General features: G+C 38.3%; 1 protein-coding gene across 2 annotated transcripts in view; it reads right to left on the reverse strand.

Annotated features, from left to right (window-relative positions):
• The window catches only part of rxfp1 (relaxin family peptide receptor 1), a 92868-nt gene extending 77182 nt beyond the window's left edge, over positions 1-15686 (reverse strand). Inside the window, exons 1-2 of one of the 2 annotated variants that reach the window (XM_084954660.1) lie at positions 15310-15686; positions 8999-9136 (exon numbers count right to left, since the gene is read on the reverse strand). In XM_084954660.1, the coding sequence (XP_084810786.1) occupies positions 8999-9136; positions 15310-15352 (181 nt within the window). In that variant the 5' untranslated portion in view covers positions 15353-15686. The remainder of the gene's footprint in view (positions 1-8998; positions 9137-15309) is intronic. The other variant, XM_084954653.1, reaches the window with a different exon arrangement.
• Between the last annotated feature and the right edge of the window lie 1930 nt (positions 15687-17616).

A 17616-nucleotide genomic window follows, 5' to 3' on the forward strand; every position in this document is an offset into this window, starting at 1 on the left:
TAGTGGCTATTTTAACCAGGTGTTTATGACTGAGTGTGACAGTTTTCTATAACCGCACCATTTAAATTCCTCCAACACCTCCACAATGATGGAACAAAGAAACAATCAGTTGTTTGTGGTTAATGTTCCAACATGTTTTAAAAGTCTGCTGACTCAAAACGAAGCCAAATTATAGTTTGGCCTATCTGTCTGTCTGGCAGGTGGATTCAAATTTAACAACCTTTATTTATCTCATTTAGTTCTCTACATTTAGGAGTTTTAGTTCTGTCAGGTGGAATTTTGCAGTTGTGCACCTCATCTCTAAGGACATTTATGCAATTGACCTTAACACAGTTGGCGATGTTGGCGATGCTTGGTAAAAAAAAAAAAGGGAAAAAGACAGTCAAACTACTACAAGAGTATTTTATCTTTCACAGTAAGGTGAACAACATTTGCTTCTTATCAGCATAACATTTAAGACGTGTATTGATAAAAAAAGGAAGTAAATGACATCTTTGTAAAAAGAGAACCTCTTCCTAAAACGAAATATTTCAATTTCAATCACTTACTTTGAGAACTGATTGCCAACCTTTTAACTACCCTGTCATGTTGAAATAATAAAAGAAACTGCCAGTGTCCTGGCTTTTTTGCTATCTGAGTCTGCTTTCTGGAACCAAGGTGCAAATCGTTACATGCACAGATTGAAGTAAATATTTTTCTACTCTTTTAAGCTCGGGTCTGCAAGAAATAAGACACGTGTGTGGAAAAATAAAAACAAGTGGGGCAGCTGTATGCTGTTATTCTACAGACAAAAAAAGAATCTGACCACTGTTTCTATTCAGATCAATTATATTGCGATACACCACTGTTCTTTTTTTAATAATTCAGGTCACTCACCCTTAAAGGTTTTTAATCAGGTGTATAGTTGTAGTGGGTCTATACAGCATGTATACTACTCTGTAGAGTAATACACATGGAATTGATGAGGAGACATCAATTTGGGGTCTTAAAGTTGAATTGTGGACGTTAGAGTGGTGAGCTGCTGTGCTGTAAAATGTATGAAAACTATATGTATGAAAGGTACCAGCTTAGGTACCAGCTGTAAGAAGGAAAATCCTGAACCTTCAAAAACATTTTGGAAAACAAACTAAAAACATCAGAGTATCACATTCAACTCCTGGAATATTGAATTGGTCATTTAAGTAGGAGAGGAGGTCGTAATCTGTTTCAGCTGCGTCTGAAATAACTAGTTCACGCATTTATTACTTCCAGGCTGGACAACTGTAATTCATTATTATCAGGATATCCTAAAAACTCCCTGAAAAGTCTTCAGCTAATCCAAAATGCTGCAGCAAGAGTCCTGACAGGGACTAGAAAGAGAGAGCATATTTCTCCTGTTTTGGCTTCCCTTCATTGGCTTCCTGTTAAGTCCAGAATTGAATTCAAAATCCTGCTCCTCACATACAAGGTCTTAAATAATCAGGCCCCATCTTATCTTAATGACCTTGTAGTACCATATCACCCTATTAAAGCACTTCGCTCTCGCACTGCAGGCCTACTTGTTGTTCCTAGAGTATTTAAAAGTACAATGGGAGGGAGAGCCTTCAGTTTTCAGGCCCCTCTTCTGTGGAACCAGCTTCCAGTTTGGATTTGGGAAACAGACACTATCTCTACTTTTAAGATTAGGCTTAAAACTTTCCTTTTTGCTAAAGCATATAGTTAGGGCTGGACCAGGTGACCCTGAATCCTCCCTTAGTTATGCTGCAATAGACGTAGGCTGCCGGGGGATTCCCATGATGCATTGAGTTTTTCCTTTCCAGTCACCTTTCTCATCTCACTCACTATGTGTTAATAGACCTCTCTGCATTGAGTCATATCTGTTATTAATAAATTAATAAAGCATGTCTTTATCCTATCTTCCTTCTCTCACCCCAACCGGTCGCAGCAGATGGCCCCGCCCCTCCCTGAGCCTGGTTCTGCTGGAGGTTTCTTCCTGTTAAAAGGCAGTTTTTCCTTCCTACTGCCGCCAAAGTGCTTGCTCATAAGGGGTCATATGATTGTTGGGTTTTTCTCTGTATCAATTATTGTACGATCTACTGTACAATATAAAGCGTCTTGAGGCGACTGCTGTTGTGATTTGACACTATATAAATAAAATTTAATTGAATTGATTTGAAATTAATAACATGTACACTACAGGTGTAACACTGAGACGACTCGTAACAAAGGAATGTAATTTTTCCTGCCTTGCATTTGACTAGGGTCAGTGCCAGGGGTCAGTTTCAGTCCTTCATTATTGCACATCAACACGTGCCTTTTCCACTGTGACTTCCGGCACATTCTCAAAAATATGGAGGAGGTTCTAAGAGATAGACAGTTACTCTAGGAGAGTTGGACAGGGCCATGCAAGATCCTTAACTCATCAGCAGGATTGGCATCTGCTTGGCCACTGAATGTCTCTGACCAAACAAACAAAAACATGAAGGTGGCCTGTGGGCCCCACATCCTCCAGCTGGCCTTCTGCTCACAGCCCGGCACAGTGGAGGCATTTACCATAGAACACCAGAATTAGCAGGTCCACCACCAACACATGACAGACAGAACTATGGTGCCTGTAAGATCATTCAGCATGACCGGTCTGGCAATGGGTCAGTGATGGTCTGGGGAGGCGTATCCATGGAGGGACACGCAGACTTCTACAGGCAAGGCAGCGACACCATGATGTGGCATCCTTTCATTCATTCAAGATATTCATCATTTTTTCAGATCCGATGTCTTCCTTCAATTTATTTATTATTTGGGCACTGTATGTTTGAGTTTTCAAAGCATTGACATAAATCAGTTAACTTGCTGGGTTACTAACTTAACTTGGAGTGAACAAATCAAAGAAAATCTTTATGCTTTTGTTGAAAATACAGCTTGAAAAGGATAAGCGGAAGCGAACGGATGGATAGATGGCAATGATATTATATGTTATATTACTAAATACCAAGTAAAACATCATAGTACTGTTTGTATGCAGTGATATGATATAATATAAAATAAAATATATAAAACTGAAATACATCATTAAAAAGCATAAAAATTGTTCCAGTAAAACATGAAATAATAGGTAAAAACCCCCAAAAAAATATATAAACATCTTTGTCTCCATATATCACAGAGCCACAGCTCAGTGGCCGAGAGTCCAACATGCCAGAAAGCAAGCTTGAAGTGATTTATAATTTTTAATTAGTTTGATATGTTGGTACTCACCACAAACAGTCATTGATAAATGTCAGGAAATGTGAGTGTCGGTGGTTTTTTGCCCTTGTTTAGCTTCTTTCTGTGTAGTATAAAGTAGTATAGTTTTCTTGTGAGTGTTTTGTCAGGATTCATTAGTGTGGTTTCCTCCTTATTACTGGTTAAGGTGCTTGTATTTGTTTTGGTTTTGCATAGCAAATGCAATGATAATCCTGTTATCCTTATACCTGGGCACCTCCAGGTTTTATCCGCAAAGGTTTTCTCAACCGCCTTTACAATTATCTCCAAGACCTATATTCCCTTAAGAAGTTAGTGGCAGTGAGTGTGCAGTTTTAGAGAGTTAGGATTCACTCATTATGTTTTTACATCTGTGGACAAAACAAAAGGACAGTCTTTCCCAATTGGCAGTGTCAAATCCAGTTACTTTTCCCTTGGACATGTTTTAATCAGACAGTCAGCACAGTGAGGCATTTCCAGGCTGAAAGACTTATTCTTCCAGTCTAATGAAATGTAATAGCAGTGATGATCTAGCTTGTTTTCCTTTGATTGTGCAGTTGTATCAGTGAAATGGAAAATCACAGGGTTTTTTTTTTAGTTACTTCATGAATCATAGAGTAAAAATGGAACTGAATGATCAATGAATTTGAGGCAGCCTTTCAGATGATGAAATAAAAGAGTCAGAAGCAGCTTTTGACCATGTTGTCTGGCCAGCATCCATTCCTGGTGATATCTGTGCTTGCGTCCCATCAGGACCAACATTGCAGACTAGCAAAAATATGGACAGCAAGGCAGAACACCCACTAATAGAGCAGTCTGTAAAGTTAGGAGAGACCTTTTAATGTTTTTTCATAATTTTTGACTATTTACATTATAGATTCTCACTGAAGACATCAAAACTATTTTTTATTTGTGAGTATATTCCATATTTCCATAGTGAGTATATGTTTTATATTTTAGATTCTACAAAACAGCCGCCCTTTGCTTTGATTGCAGCTTTGCACACTCTTAGCATCCATTCATGGCATTCATGAAGTCATCACCTAAAATGGTTTTCCATCAGTCTTGAAAGAGTTTCTCAGAGATCTTTGGGGCTTTTGTCTTCACTCTGTGGTCCATCTTATCCCAAACCATCTCGGCTGGGTTCTGGTCAGGTGACTGTGGAGGTCACGCCATCTGGGGCTGCACTTCATGACTCTCCGTCTTACACAGCTCGGAGGTGTGTTTGGGGTCATTGTCCTGTTGAAAAATAAATGATGGTCGAACTAAACGCAAACCGGATAGAATGGCATGTCGCTGCAGGATGCTGTGGTAGCCATGCTGATTCAGTGAGCCTTCAATTATGAATAAATACCCTAACAGTGTCACCAGCAAAGCACCCCCATACCATCATACCTGCTCCTCCATACTTCATGGTGGGAACCATGCATGTAGAGACCATCCGTTCACGTTTTCTGCATCACACAAAGACACGATAGGTGGAACTAAAGATATCAAATTTGGACTAATCAAAGCATAGATTTCCACTGGTCTAATGTCCATTCCTTGTGTTTCTTGGCCCAAACAAATCTCTTCTGCTTGCTGCTTCTCATTAGTAGTGGTTTCTTAGCAGCTGTTTGATCATGAAGGCCTGATTCGTGCAGTCTCCTCTGAACAGTTGATGTAGAGATGTGTCTACTACTTGAACTCTGTCTGGCATTTATCTGGGCTCTCATCTGAGGTGCAGTTAACTTGCAATTTCAGAGGCTGGTGACTCAGATGAATTTATCCTCAGCAACAGAGGTGACTCCTGGTCTTCCTTTCCTGGGGCGCTCCTCGGTTTCATCGTAGTGCTTGAAGGCTTTTGCGACTGCACTTTGGGACACATTCAAAGTTTTAGCAAGAACTGACTGACCTTCAGTTCTTAAGGTAATGATCGACTGTCGTTTCTCTTTACTTAGCTGATTGGTTCTTGCCATAATATGAATTCTAACAGGTGTCAAATAGGGCTGTCAGCTGTGTACAAGCCCCTGCACAACACAACTTATAATCCCAACCCCATTAAGAAGGCAAGAAATTTAACAAATGAACCCTGACAAGGCACACCTGTGAAGTGAAAAACATTTTAGGTGACTACATCATGAAGCTCATTGAGAGAAAGCCAAGGGTTTGCAGCAGTGTCAAGAAAGCAGAGTGTGACTACTTTAAGGAAACTAAAATATGAAAACATATTTAGAGTTTTTAATAATTTAATAATTCATATATATACACACACATATCTAGCTTCATATATTTTATGTCTTCAGCATGTATCTACAAAGTAGAAAGTAGTAAAAATAAAGAAAAAACATTAAATGAGAAGTTGTGTCCAAACTTTTGACTGACAGTGTACAAATAAATATATTCGAAAAATTAGCCTGAATAGAAGTGGATCAACGTGTTGGATTTCCATCTTTAAAGAGTTTTTTAAAAACAAGATTGCATTAACTGCCATTTTCACAGTCTCCTGTTTTCAGAGGCTCAAAAGTAACTGAATAACTTATTATTAATAATTCATTGCCAGGAGAGTATTGTTTGTTTGGTATTCCATGTCAAATGAAGCAGAAAAAAGATATAGTGTTGATTATTTATATTTAACAGCTGTTTACTAGAATTTGAATTGTCAATATGAGGTCCAAAGAGGTGTCACTGCAAGTGAGGGAGGAATCATTTGGCTGAAATAAAAAAAACAACCCAAAAAACCAGATAGCAAAAACTTTAGCAATGGCCAAACATCAGGTATATCTGAAAAAACAAAAACAAACAAACAAACGAACAAAAAGTAATGCACTGGCCAGCTCAGCAACACCCAACGACTTCTCCAGAAGTGCACAGTTTGAAATTTAAAAAATAAAATTGGGGGGAAGTGAAAGAAAAATTAACTTGTACCATAGTTAAGAAGATCAAAGAATTTAGAATGAAAATAATAGCTCATGATCAATGTTATGCCGGGGGCACGTATGGCTGCTAATGGAAATGTGTCACTAGTGTTTATTGAAGATGTGACTGCTGATAGAAATAGCTGGATGGATTCTAAAGTGCAGAGAGCGATACTCTTTGTTCATATTCAGCAGAATTTAGCAAAGATGATCAGAGAGAGCTTCACTGTGCAGATAGATAACGACCCAAAGAAACTGGAAACGCAACCCCAGAGTTTCTCAAGGCAAAAATATTGGATATTCTTCAATGGCCAAGTCAGTCACCTGATCTCAGCCCAACAGAGCATGCTTTATTAAAGATAATACTGATGCCACAGAGTCCCACAATGAAGCAGCAGCTGAAGGTGGCTGCAGTAAAGGCCTAGCAGAGCTTCTCAAGGGAGGAAACACAGCATTTGATGTATTATGTATTAACCCTTTAAGACCTACCATAGAACCAAGTCCGCCAGAGCTTATATTATATTTTTACATGCTGTAGTGCCATTTTTTGGAGCATTTCAAGTTGCTATACATCAATACAACCATTATAGCCCAAATTTTAATAATATGTCTGCATTAAGTGCATAGTAATTACATAAATTGCAAAAAAGTGCAATAAACTACAAAAAAATGTAAAATCGTTTTTGATTTTTTAACATATATTTCTAGTTAGAGAAATTTAAGAGGCTTATCCCTCAAAACTGTAAATACAAAAAAGTTGCACAAACTAGTTTCCCACCAAAGGAAATTTATTTTAAGTGTCTTCATAGTTTTATATTTGAGATACACCAATTTTCATATACTGCAGGAAAAACGAAAAAATATATTATAGTGCAAATTTGCAAAATAACAGTATATGCATCAAAATAAAATAATTCCAGCAGTGCAATATGAGACCTAAGCATCCCAGAAACGACACAGAAAGTCATAAAGTCAAAGATAACTTTTAAAAACACAAGTATAGGCTCATAAGGCCACGATGGTAAAAAACTACATTTCCGCAAAATGACGTCACTTCCGGTTTCGGGCATGTCATGCTGGACATGTGATAGTTCATGCTGATGGACGTAGGAAGTGTTACAAACAGCTGATCGGATCGGCAAAGCGTGTTTCTGGAATATTATGTTTTTGTTGCTGCAAGTGCTTTTTATGCAGTTTTTGCAAAGCTATATGTGGAAGGAAACTGTGACCTAGGACAAGCTGATGGCACAAGATGTAAGTACAACTCCTCCGGTTTCATATGCAAAAAAAATTATTGCGCTAGCTTACGTGGTTGCAGTGCTACCGGGATTTAAAAATAGTTACGCAAAATGGAGCGTGTCCGCTCCGACCGGCTTTAAAGGGTTAAAGTATCCTAAAAAGTTAAAACTTTTTTTAAACTTCTTGGATTAAAGTTGAAAGTCTACACTTCAATCACATCTTGCTTATGATTTAGATTCATTTGTACAGTTTTTATAAATTGTGCCAATGTCCAAATACTTATGGACACTATATGTTTAACAGTTAGGTGCTGGATTACAAAACAAACCAACTGACTATTCTTTCTACAGTGTACCACTGTGTTATCTAGCAATGTACTAATCTGTGATTGCATACTGTGAAATAGTTTTAACTTCTACACACCAGCACCTGCTGAAAACAAAACTGACATCACATCATAATTCTTCCTGTAGGATCACGAAACGAAGCTTGGGGAATGGACGGAAGTCATGAAGAAAAAAAAATGTCATTCATTATAATGTGACAGTTGGTTTATAAGCTGCACCTGTTTCACCACAGGAGTCATGATTGATGATTGTCTCCTCAAGATTAATTCTTGAAATCAGTCATGCATAAGCCTACTCTACCAATCTGAGCTGCAGATTAGCACACGTGAGAAAGTTCCAACATTAAAAGGTTTGCATTTCTATGCTTTACGGTGCTTTGGACCTTTTCACTCTGTTATCAATAAATGTTAGTTATGATGCAAAATCACTTTGAGTAATGTAATTCCAGTGTAGGATATAAATAGATAAGCACATATTTTTAAATCAAATTTAATAACCTGACTTGTGTCTTGGTATTTAGTGTATATATAATTTCAAGGTTAATAAAGAAAAAATGGACAGAGGAGGAAATCAATGGGTGAGGCAAAAGAGAAACACACTTAAAAATAAAACATTGGAGGAGTTTGGTTTGTTATCATCGTAATTTAATTTGTCGAACTGCTTTATAGTTCAAACTTTATATTATATAATGCTTAAGAGCTACTATGACAGCTGTGCATAAAATGCAAATGATTTAGTGTTATGAATAATGATTATTTCTGAGCAAAATTCTTCATTCCTACCGTATCCTGACACCCATCAGCTGTATTTATAGTCCTTATGCCACGAGCCAGCTCTGAACCTTTGCTTCTGGGTCCAGGTCGGGTTGAGTTCAGTACTGAGTTTTACCAGTGCAGGACTCGAAGGTACATCATAGATGTAAATTCACATATTTTAAAAAACAGCAGCCGGCATGCATATTAATACCACTGCCCATGCCACCAGCAGGTGACAAGGAAAGCTAAGTTTGTACATTTACAAATCACAGCTTGCATCAGCAAGGTTCTCTAATACAGTAGCAGTGGTTATTACTCAAAAGCAAGGGTGTTTGTATGTATGAGTGTGTGTGTTTGAGTGTGTGTGTTTATAGCATCTACACCAGTAATTTATCACATGAACCAATAAACCAGGAAAATCTCAAACACTGTGTATGTGTCAGCCATTACCTAAGGGCTTTCTGGAGCTGGTATTTTGAAGATGTATGCATCAGGGCATATGAGTTTATTAACAAGTGTTCAAGTAGAAACAATGACTCACCACAGTTCTCTTCATCTGCTTGATTTCCACAGTCATCGATACCGTTGCAGTGCATGAGCTGAGGGAGACAAAAGGTCAGGTTCCCACAGGGGAAATATCCTAGTGGGCAAGTCCTCCTCTCCTCTGTCATATTGAGTGCTGTAAACAAAGCAGAAAAGTAATATGATTGAATAGAAAGTTTCTGATACTCTATTTTATTCCTGTCAAATGTGTCAGTAAAATGTAACATCTATCAACCTCATCTTGATATTTTTGTGAGCTCCTGAACATCCAGGCTGCTGTTCTTTTTGCAATCCATAACGAGCTGCTGTACTTCATTAAGCAATCTTAAATAACTGATGTACTTCAGAGACAGAACAAAATGTATTACCTGGTGCCTGCATCAAATGTAAAATGGGCTTTATGAAACATGGACGTCTTCTCTATTCTTTCATTCGCACTCTAACTATTAAAATTCCATAGTGAGTCTGCCTTTGGTTCAAAAAACAGTATGTGGGCCCAACTTTAGGTTATACATTAAACCTATACTGGCATTCCTGGACTGACACCCAATTATAATCACAATCTACTCCTTTTCTTCAATCCTTTCTCTTGCCCTTAGCGCAAACTGTTAAAGTAAAGTAAATGCAGGTGCTTTATTTGGTATTATATAATGTGTTTGTGTGTGTTCTTTAAATAATATTTTGGGATAATAAACAATGCCTCGTGTTGTCAGGCTTAAAAACCTGCTCCTGACTTGAAACATTGCACCTTTGAGGTATCAAACAAGTTGAACAGCCGAAAGTGGAAACTAATCAAAAGGTTTCACTCATGGCATGCTGCACTAGGGCTGCCACGATTAGTCGACTAGTCACCGATTATGTCGACTATCAAAATCGTCGACGACTGATTTAATAGTCGGCGCGTCGTTTGAAGCTTTGTAAGATCACAAAAGACGCAGGAATAAGTAGTAGTATTTAAGAGTGTAATAACGGACTGAAACAGAAGATGGCAGCACTGCATGTACAAGGATGCCAGCTGCCGTTAAATCCCGAAGAAGAAGTAGCTCTGTCCCAGAATTCATAGCGCAGCCCAGATCAGTTTCCAACAATGGCGGCAGCTAGTTAGTTTTAATATTACTCTTATTATTCTTTCTGGGTCACAAAATAAACGTTTAACATATTTTTAGGCGAGAATGTAACTGTGTAAACCTCAAATATCTGCTCAGTTTATCAAGACACCACATATTTTCAAAAGCGCTCTGACGTTTTCGGAGACATCTGTTACCCACTAGCTCGATAGCTAGCCGGGGGCAAGGCTCACTAGAGCCGTGAGAACACCGGACTCCCGGCAAATCGTTTTCAAACCTACCGCCGTCTTTCGCTACTCAGGTTAAACATATATAACTCACTTAGATAATTTAAAAAATGGTATTGTTTGGCTTTTTTTAGTATTTTATTTGTTCCTGAGTAAATCGGTTTGGCTGAGATTAAAGTTATAGTTTTTACACAGCTGAATAAACGTCAAGCAGACAACTGATTATCAGAAGTGTGAGATGCTCCAGAATATATTCCGGTGTCCTGTTATATTTTAGATAGCAAGGAGTTTATTAAACTTCACCGAAACAACCTGCAGATTTCATTAAAATTTAATAAACTATCATCTTGTCTTTATTTTTAGTTAGCACATACCTTAAACACTTAAAGCTTTAAGCTAATAATAGTTATATAAGAGCAGATGCGTGCTGGTGCAAAAAAGTGTACGCTGTACATCCAGTGAATACATGATCTGATTAGTCGACTAATCGCAAAAATAATCGGTGACTAGTCAACTATCAAAATAATCGTTTGTGGCAGCCCTATGCTGCACATGCTCGTATTTCTGATTATGTTTACAATAAATTCCCCTCACACTTTATTTTCTGTGAAAAAACCAAAACAAAACCATATCAGCTTCACATCTTGAAACCCGATGGCATGAAATTAGATTCTGTCGAGTAAAAGTCACTGAATTTTATACATCAAGCTGGACAGTTTCATTATGCTGAAAATGCTGGGAAATCGTTTTAATCTCCTTTTTATTTTGATAACACCTGGTGTGCCCAACATTTCTGCCTCCTTTTTGTTTTTCCTGAAAGCAACTAATACAACACCAGTGCACTAATACCAGGCAGGGTTAGCAGCACCTGCAATCATAAAATAAACATATGCCCTTAATATTTAAAACAGTTAAAATCATCATATTACTCACTAACACTATCAGTCTTTTCTTGATTCTTCCTAAATCACCATGTCAGTGATGGATTATGAACAATATATTAAAATTTAGCTTTCAAAACCCCATTATTGTTTTTTAAATAGTTCAATCTGTAATTTAAATCAGTTTGGGAATACTAACATAGATCTCACACATCAGTAGTTACTCACTGCAGCACAATAAGATGGCATGCTGGCAGTGTTTAAAGTCTAATACATAAATAAGAATAACCCAAATCTCCAATGTTTGGCTTCTTGCTTTTTCCCTCCTCAAAGAATGAAAATTAAAGCAATTCTTAGATGTTAGCTTTTGCCTGTAGATGGTCGTGCTGTCACTTAACCTAACTGCCAACAGTCTTAAATAGGTGGTGTAGGAAACATGAGTGGCTGTAATTTTAAATGAACTTTTCAAAAGAAGTGCATTTACACAAATTTGACAATGAGCATGAGCCACTCTGCAGCCCCGTTTAGAGAAAAATTTATCAGCATGTTTTATTTTTAAGCTCAAGTAAAAGGCAATTATATCAGATATTTAGTTGCTGCTGAACTTGTAAAGCAGAGTAGCAAAGGCAGTTTATTTAATTCATTGGATTCAATTGAATCCACTGGTTCCAGAATTGAATAAACAGTTTTGTAGTTTAACATTTCATTTATCACTTTTAGTCTTTTAACCTAGGTTTCTAGAAGCCTTCTGAGACACTTGTGCAGGGAAGGGTTTATATTTTCATTTAATTTGAGCTCATCATCTGTGACAGCTGATTTTCTCCTTGCTCATCATGAATTTATTTCCTCTGCGACGGCGGAATATGTCACTTAAGTATCTGCATCAGGTTAAACTAGGGTGATCAAACACATTCATTTCTGGTTAACTCTAAAAGACTCGCTATAGACAGACAGGAAGACTTGCTAGCCTTGCAGCATTAAGGCTGCAAAGGAAACGATTAAATTATCCTTTGAAAACCAGCATCTGAACAGATAACCCCTAATGTCTAATGACTTCTACTTTATTCAAACATAGCACACAATCTCTCTTTAACAGTGGAGAACTATAAAGTATGACAGTATCACGCACTGTAATAGTATATATTAGCTCTGTTGACACCCCTTAACCAAACTATTTACTGCAGCAAAAACATGTCCTTGCCTTGTTTTGTGTGCAACATGCAAGAAAAAGAAACTTCAGCTGATAGTGTCTGGACGTGATCGTTGTGCCTCTGCCAGTGCCCGATGTTCATAATAACTGAACAGAGAATTAAATATTCTGAACGTACTTGGCTGCCGATGATATATGAATTCCTTGGTGATAACTTATCTGGTTAAAAGTGACATCCACAAATAACAGCCACAACAAGCCATTTCAGAACTTTACATTTTCAGTTTACTTCCTCAGTAAGCTGAAAATTAAAAAAGTACCAAGTAATTAACAAACTGTAATATTTAGCTAGATAAAAACTTTTCACATGGTTAATTCTTTATAAAGGTCTATAGCCATTATAAATACCAATAAATATGAAAGTTATTTGGTTTTTTGTTTTTTTTACTCTAATTGTAACTTGATTTGAAAATCAGTTGCTTACTTTCCTAGGACACATATCAGATAAGGTTTCTCTACATTCACTTACTTATATTCTTATTTAACATTAACTAATCAATGATCCCATTAATCACTCTTCAGGACTGGACATTTCAGTGATTGTACTACACAGTGTAAGACTAATAAAGCATATCACAAATAACAGTGAAAATTATTCTATTATTAATTGTACACTCTTATATCAGCTCGTTTCATCAGTTGTTTGTCTAACATTGTTTATTTGTAATATTTATGCGCGTAACCGTTCAGTTACAATATGATGTTCCTCAATATTTAGACTGACACAAGTACATTCACTTAAATGAGTGTGCAATTTGTATTACAGATAAGCTGCTCATCTAAAAAAGTGTGATATTTACACTTTTAGCATAAACCCTTCAGGCGGATAATTGCTGTTAGGGTTACAGCATAATGAATAAAAAAGAGGAAATAACTCTTTAATATGCATATTCATATTCCCCAAAATTTAATGGGAAGTTTCACTACTTTCCTAACTAACTATCCCTGACTTTTCAGCTGGCATCAAAGACCAGCTGCAAATATTCAACATTTATGCAAATTAATGTCTTATATGTTTACTTATATGTTGTATATATGTCATATGAAATAATAATGCATTTAATAACAAGTTCAAACATGGAATCAAGTGAAAGAAATGTGAGAAAATTCACTCACTCAAATTAAATATGCTCTAAAATTGATCTGCAACTACTCAGACAGCTCTTATATTATATTGACTGTCTCTGGGATTGTTTCAACATGCTGCAGCCCCACAAAAGCTGATAAGGAAAGAGGTAAGCACACTGAAAAAAACTCAGAGAAGATGGTTTGCCACAGATGTGGTCCAACAGTTTCTACTGACTGATTGTGAATTATGGTTCCAAAGAGCTTTGTGGCAATGCTCTGTGAGATTCTGGGATAAAGCCAATCAGCTGTTTGACTGTGACAACATACGAACTATGCTCTTAATGGGCTGTTTTCTGATGCGACAGATCCATTTTTCACAATACAGCACACAGTATAGACATTTTGTCTTCCAGTGCATGGTTGTATCTAGAATCTAATCAAAGAAAATGCAGCTCATTTCTTCCATGACTAGTTTTAGCATAAAGTTCAGAGGTGATTCAAATGCAGACACAAGAAAACAGGATGGAGACAAGACTGACATTAATTAATGTAATCAATTCTACACACCAAAAGGCACTGTAGAGTGAGCACCATACTCAAAATGAAGTCTAACTAATAACTTGGAAGGATCAAAAAGGAAAACAAAGCCTCGGGGAGTCACACAGAGACAGAACCACTGGGGCGGAAGGGAAACAGACAAGTCTGCAACTGACAAAGGATGCACAGGGCTAAATACAAAGAGAGCTAATTGAATGCAGGTGAAATTAATGAGCGTGGACAGAGGATCACAAATGAGGCAAAAATCAACAGAAAACGCAGAAAGTTATCAAAATCAAACAAGAAGTCATTGCAAAGAAACCTTAAGAGAGACAAAGGGAACCAAAGACAGCAGTCATGGGGGAAAAAAAGGAATGAAAGTTATCCCAAAGAAAATCCTGGGACAGGTTATCACTGCCCTGCTGTGTCATTAGTTTATAAGCTGTATGACAGTCTTTAAAGCTTCTTCTCAAACCTACAGCTGAACACGGAGTGGTGTGTGATCAGTCCAAATAATGCACCAAATAGGTTTAAAATCTCAGGGAGATATTAATATCCCAAACATTTTCTTGGTCGGTGACTTCATTTTGCAGTGGCTCCGCTTGGACTACACTCAGTGACAGCAACTGGCAGACTTAACTCTGTGTTCCCTTTAGGTTTCCCCCTGCTCTAAACCTTAATACAGGATGCCACACAAGTGGCGGAGAGTTACCGATACAGTAGTGAATGCACTGCTGTTTTATTAGATTATGAATGCTTTAGATGAAGAACAGCGAAGATAATTCCAAAAAAAAATTAACAAATGGCAAATTCTCTGCAGTCCAATAAATGTAATAAAAATGCAAAACAAACATCCTCAGACCCACATGCATAATAACATGAAATGGGACTGAAGACATTAACTGGGCATGTTTATTGATTACAATTACGTCCACATTTAGATAAGATTAAATTGTATAATATTAGAGGTGGTTATTAGTGGGTGGAATAGCCATTGCACCGAAAACGATTTTAAATACGACCAATTCAAGCTATCGTGAAAGCAACAGAATTATCCTGCTATATCTTCTGTCATGCATTCGATAGAAACCCTGGAAATCACTATTCTCTCTCCCGCTCTACCCTTTTTGTTGTCCGTGCTTATGTGAAAGATATTTACTTGGATTTACCCAGCGGCTACTTCTTAAAAAGCATTATTAGAAAATATGTTCCCTTTAAAATTGGTGTGAAAAACACAATAGATTTTGGAACACTTGAAAAAAGATAACTTATCTACAGCCAGCCCATATTTTCGTGAAGAAAGAAGTTGTTAAACTTACCCCACACTCCGTAAGCGAATGCCACAGCTATATAAACTTGCATCGTGGCGCTTTGATTTTTTTTTCTTTTGCTGAATATCGCGCGGTTGAAGTAGTAAGAGAGCAGCGCAATGCTCGTCTACTCGTGCAAACTGGGAATCTGTGCGTAAAAATGTCACCAAAAGTTTGCCCTTGCGTTCCTGTTACGTAATTAACGCGTGGACCGAGGTACTGTCAAACGCGTGCGGTGCAGATGCAGCTAGAGAAGAACCCGTTGCCACTTCGCAAAGTCGACTCGGTCTGCAGCCAGCTCCACTAGCAGAGGGGTCTAAAGAATCAGCTGCCATCTTCTGACTCACAAGCCGCAGCAGTACAGGTGCAGCGCGCAGAGGGCGCTCGCAGGAGAAAAGGGGGTGGGGGAGCAATCTGGGTCTCTGAATAGGAGGAACAGCTAAAGTCCAAAAGCAATAATCAGTTTCGCTGATCAAATTTGTAATCAGTAGGTGTTTGTACTGAGCGCTAAACTTTAATTGTGCAGCACAGCACCCTGCAGAGTCTACAAAAGCCTCAATGACAATTCATGTATTAGTAGGATCAGAGGAGTGTATGTGAGATCACTGAAAAAACGTCTGAGCGTGGGATAGCGCACACGATTTTCCCCGATCAATAAAAAAAGAAAAAAAGTTGGTATGTTTGGACCAGGAGAAAGAATGATCAATACCGGCAATTAGATACAAAACAAATATCTGAAATATCAGATTTAATTATTAGCTTTAACGCTGTTCGTCACACAATAACAACAACTCATCAGCTTGCTTGTAAGTTGAAGTATACTTTTAGTAGTGCTTGTTAAAGCCAGTGTAAAAGATGTACAAGATATTATATATAGGGTAGATTTACATATTAATGTCTGTGTGTTTTAACAAGTCAATATAAATTATCTATGAATGAATAAGAACCTGTGAATATTATCACTGCAGGCTGCATTTTGTCTTTCACCGCATGCTTCACTCTTTTGCTTTAAAAGGTAGTGACTTGCTGTACTGATTCATTCTCACTTTAGTGTTATTTCAAGACACAGCTGCTATGGGTGGCGCTGTCACTTGGTGTTCGCTCGCTCTGCGGTAGAGTATCACTTCCTGTTCCTGCTCAAACACAGTGGTGTTTCTGAGTAGCTTATTTGCTTAGCAATTTAATTAACAACTTTTAAATACATTCTTCTTTCATAGTATAATCTTCACGTGCTTCATCCGAAGCACACTTTCTGTGTACTCACTACCTAATTTATAGCCAAAGTATTCACTCACTGTCTCTGTACTGTTTCGCTAGCTTAGCTCGTAGCCGACTCGTTAGCACCATGGCTACTTCACCTGTCCCTCCTGCACTTTCTTGCTCATTGTGTCAGATGTTTAGTTACTCCTCGGCCTCCTTTAGCAGTAATGATATCTGTAACAAATGTAGCATATTTGCAGCTCTGGAGGCCAGGATTACTGAATTGGAGACTCGGCTTCGCACCCTTCATTCACCCGTAGCTAGCCAGGCCCCTGTAGCTGGTGCAGCCGAAGATAGCGTAGGCCCCGCTAGCTGTTCCCCGGCAGACCCCAAGCAGCTGGGGAAAGAGGGCGGCTGGGTCACGGTGAGGAGGAAGCATAGTCCTAAACAGAAGCCCCAGGTACACCACCAACCCGTTCATGTGTCTAACCGTTTTTCCCCACTCGGTGACACACCCGCCGGGGGTCAAACTCTGGTAATTGGTGATTCTGTTCTCAGACATGTGAAGCTAGAGACACCGGCAACCATAGTCAATTGTCTTCCAGGGGCCAGAGCAGGCGACATTGAAGGAAATTTAAAACTGCTGGCTAAGGGTAAACGTAAATTCAGTAAAATCATAATTCACGTCGGCAGTAATGACACCCGGTTATGCCAATCGGAGGTCACTAAAATCAATATTGAATCGATGTGCAACTTTGCTAAAACAATGTCGGACTCTGTAGTTTTCTCTGGTCCCCTCCCCAATCAGACCAGGAGTGACATGTTTAGCCGCATGTTCTCCTTAAATTGCTGGCTGTCTGAGTGGTGTCCCAGAAACGATGTGGGCTTCATAGATAATTGGCAAACCTTCTGGAGGAAACCTGGTCTTGTTAGGAGAGACGGCATCCATCCCACTTTGGATGGAGCAGCTCTCATTTCTAGAAATATGGACAAATTTATTAAACCCCCCAAAATATGACTATCCAGAGTTGGGACCAGGAAGCAGAGTTGCAGTCTTACACGCCTCTCTGCAGCTTCTCTCCTCCTGCTACCCCCCCAAAAACCCATCTCCATAGA

Source organism: Perissodus microlepis, chromosome 2 (genome assembly GCF_051167445.1).
Source record: "Perissodus microlepis isolate ML-2025 ecotype Zambia chromosome 2, ASM5116744v1, whole genome shotgun sequence".
Lineage (NCBI taxonomy): Eukaryota > Metazoa > Chordata > Actinopteri > Cichliformes > Cichlidae > Perissodus > Perissodus microlepis.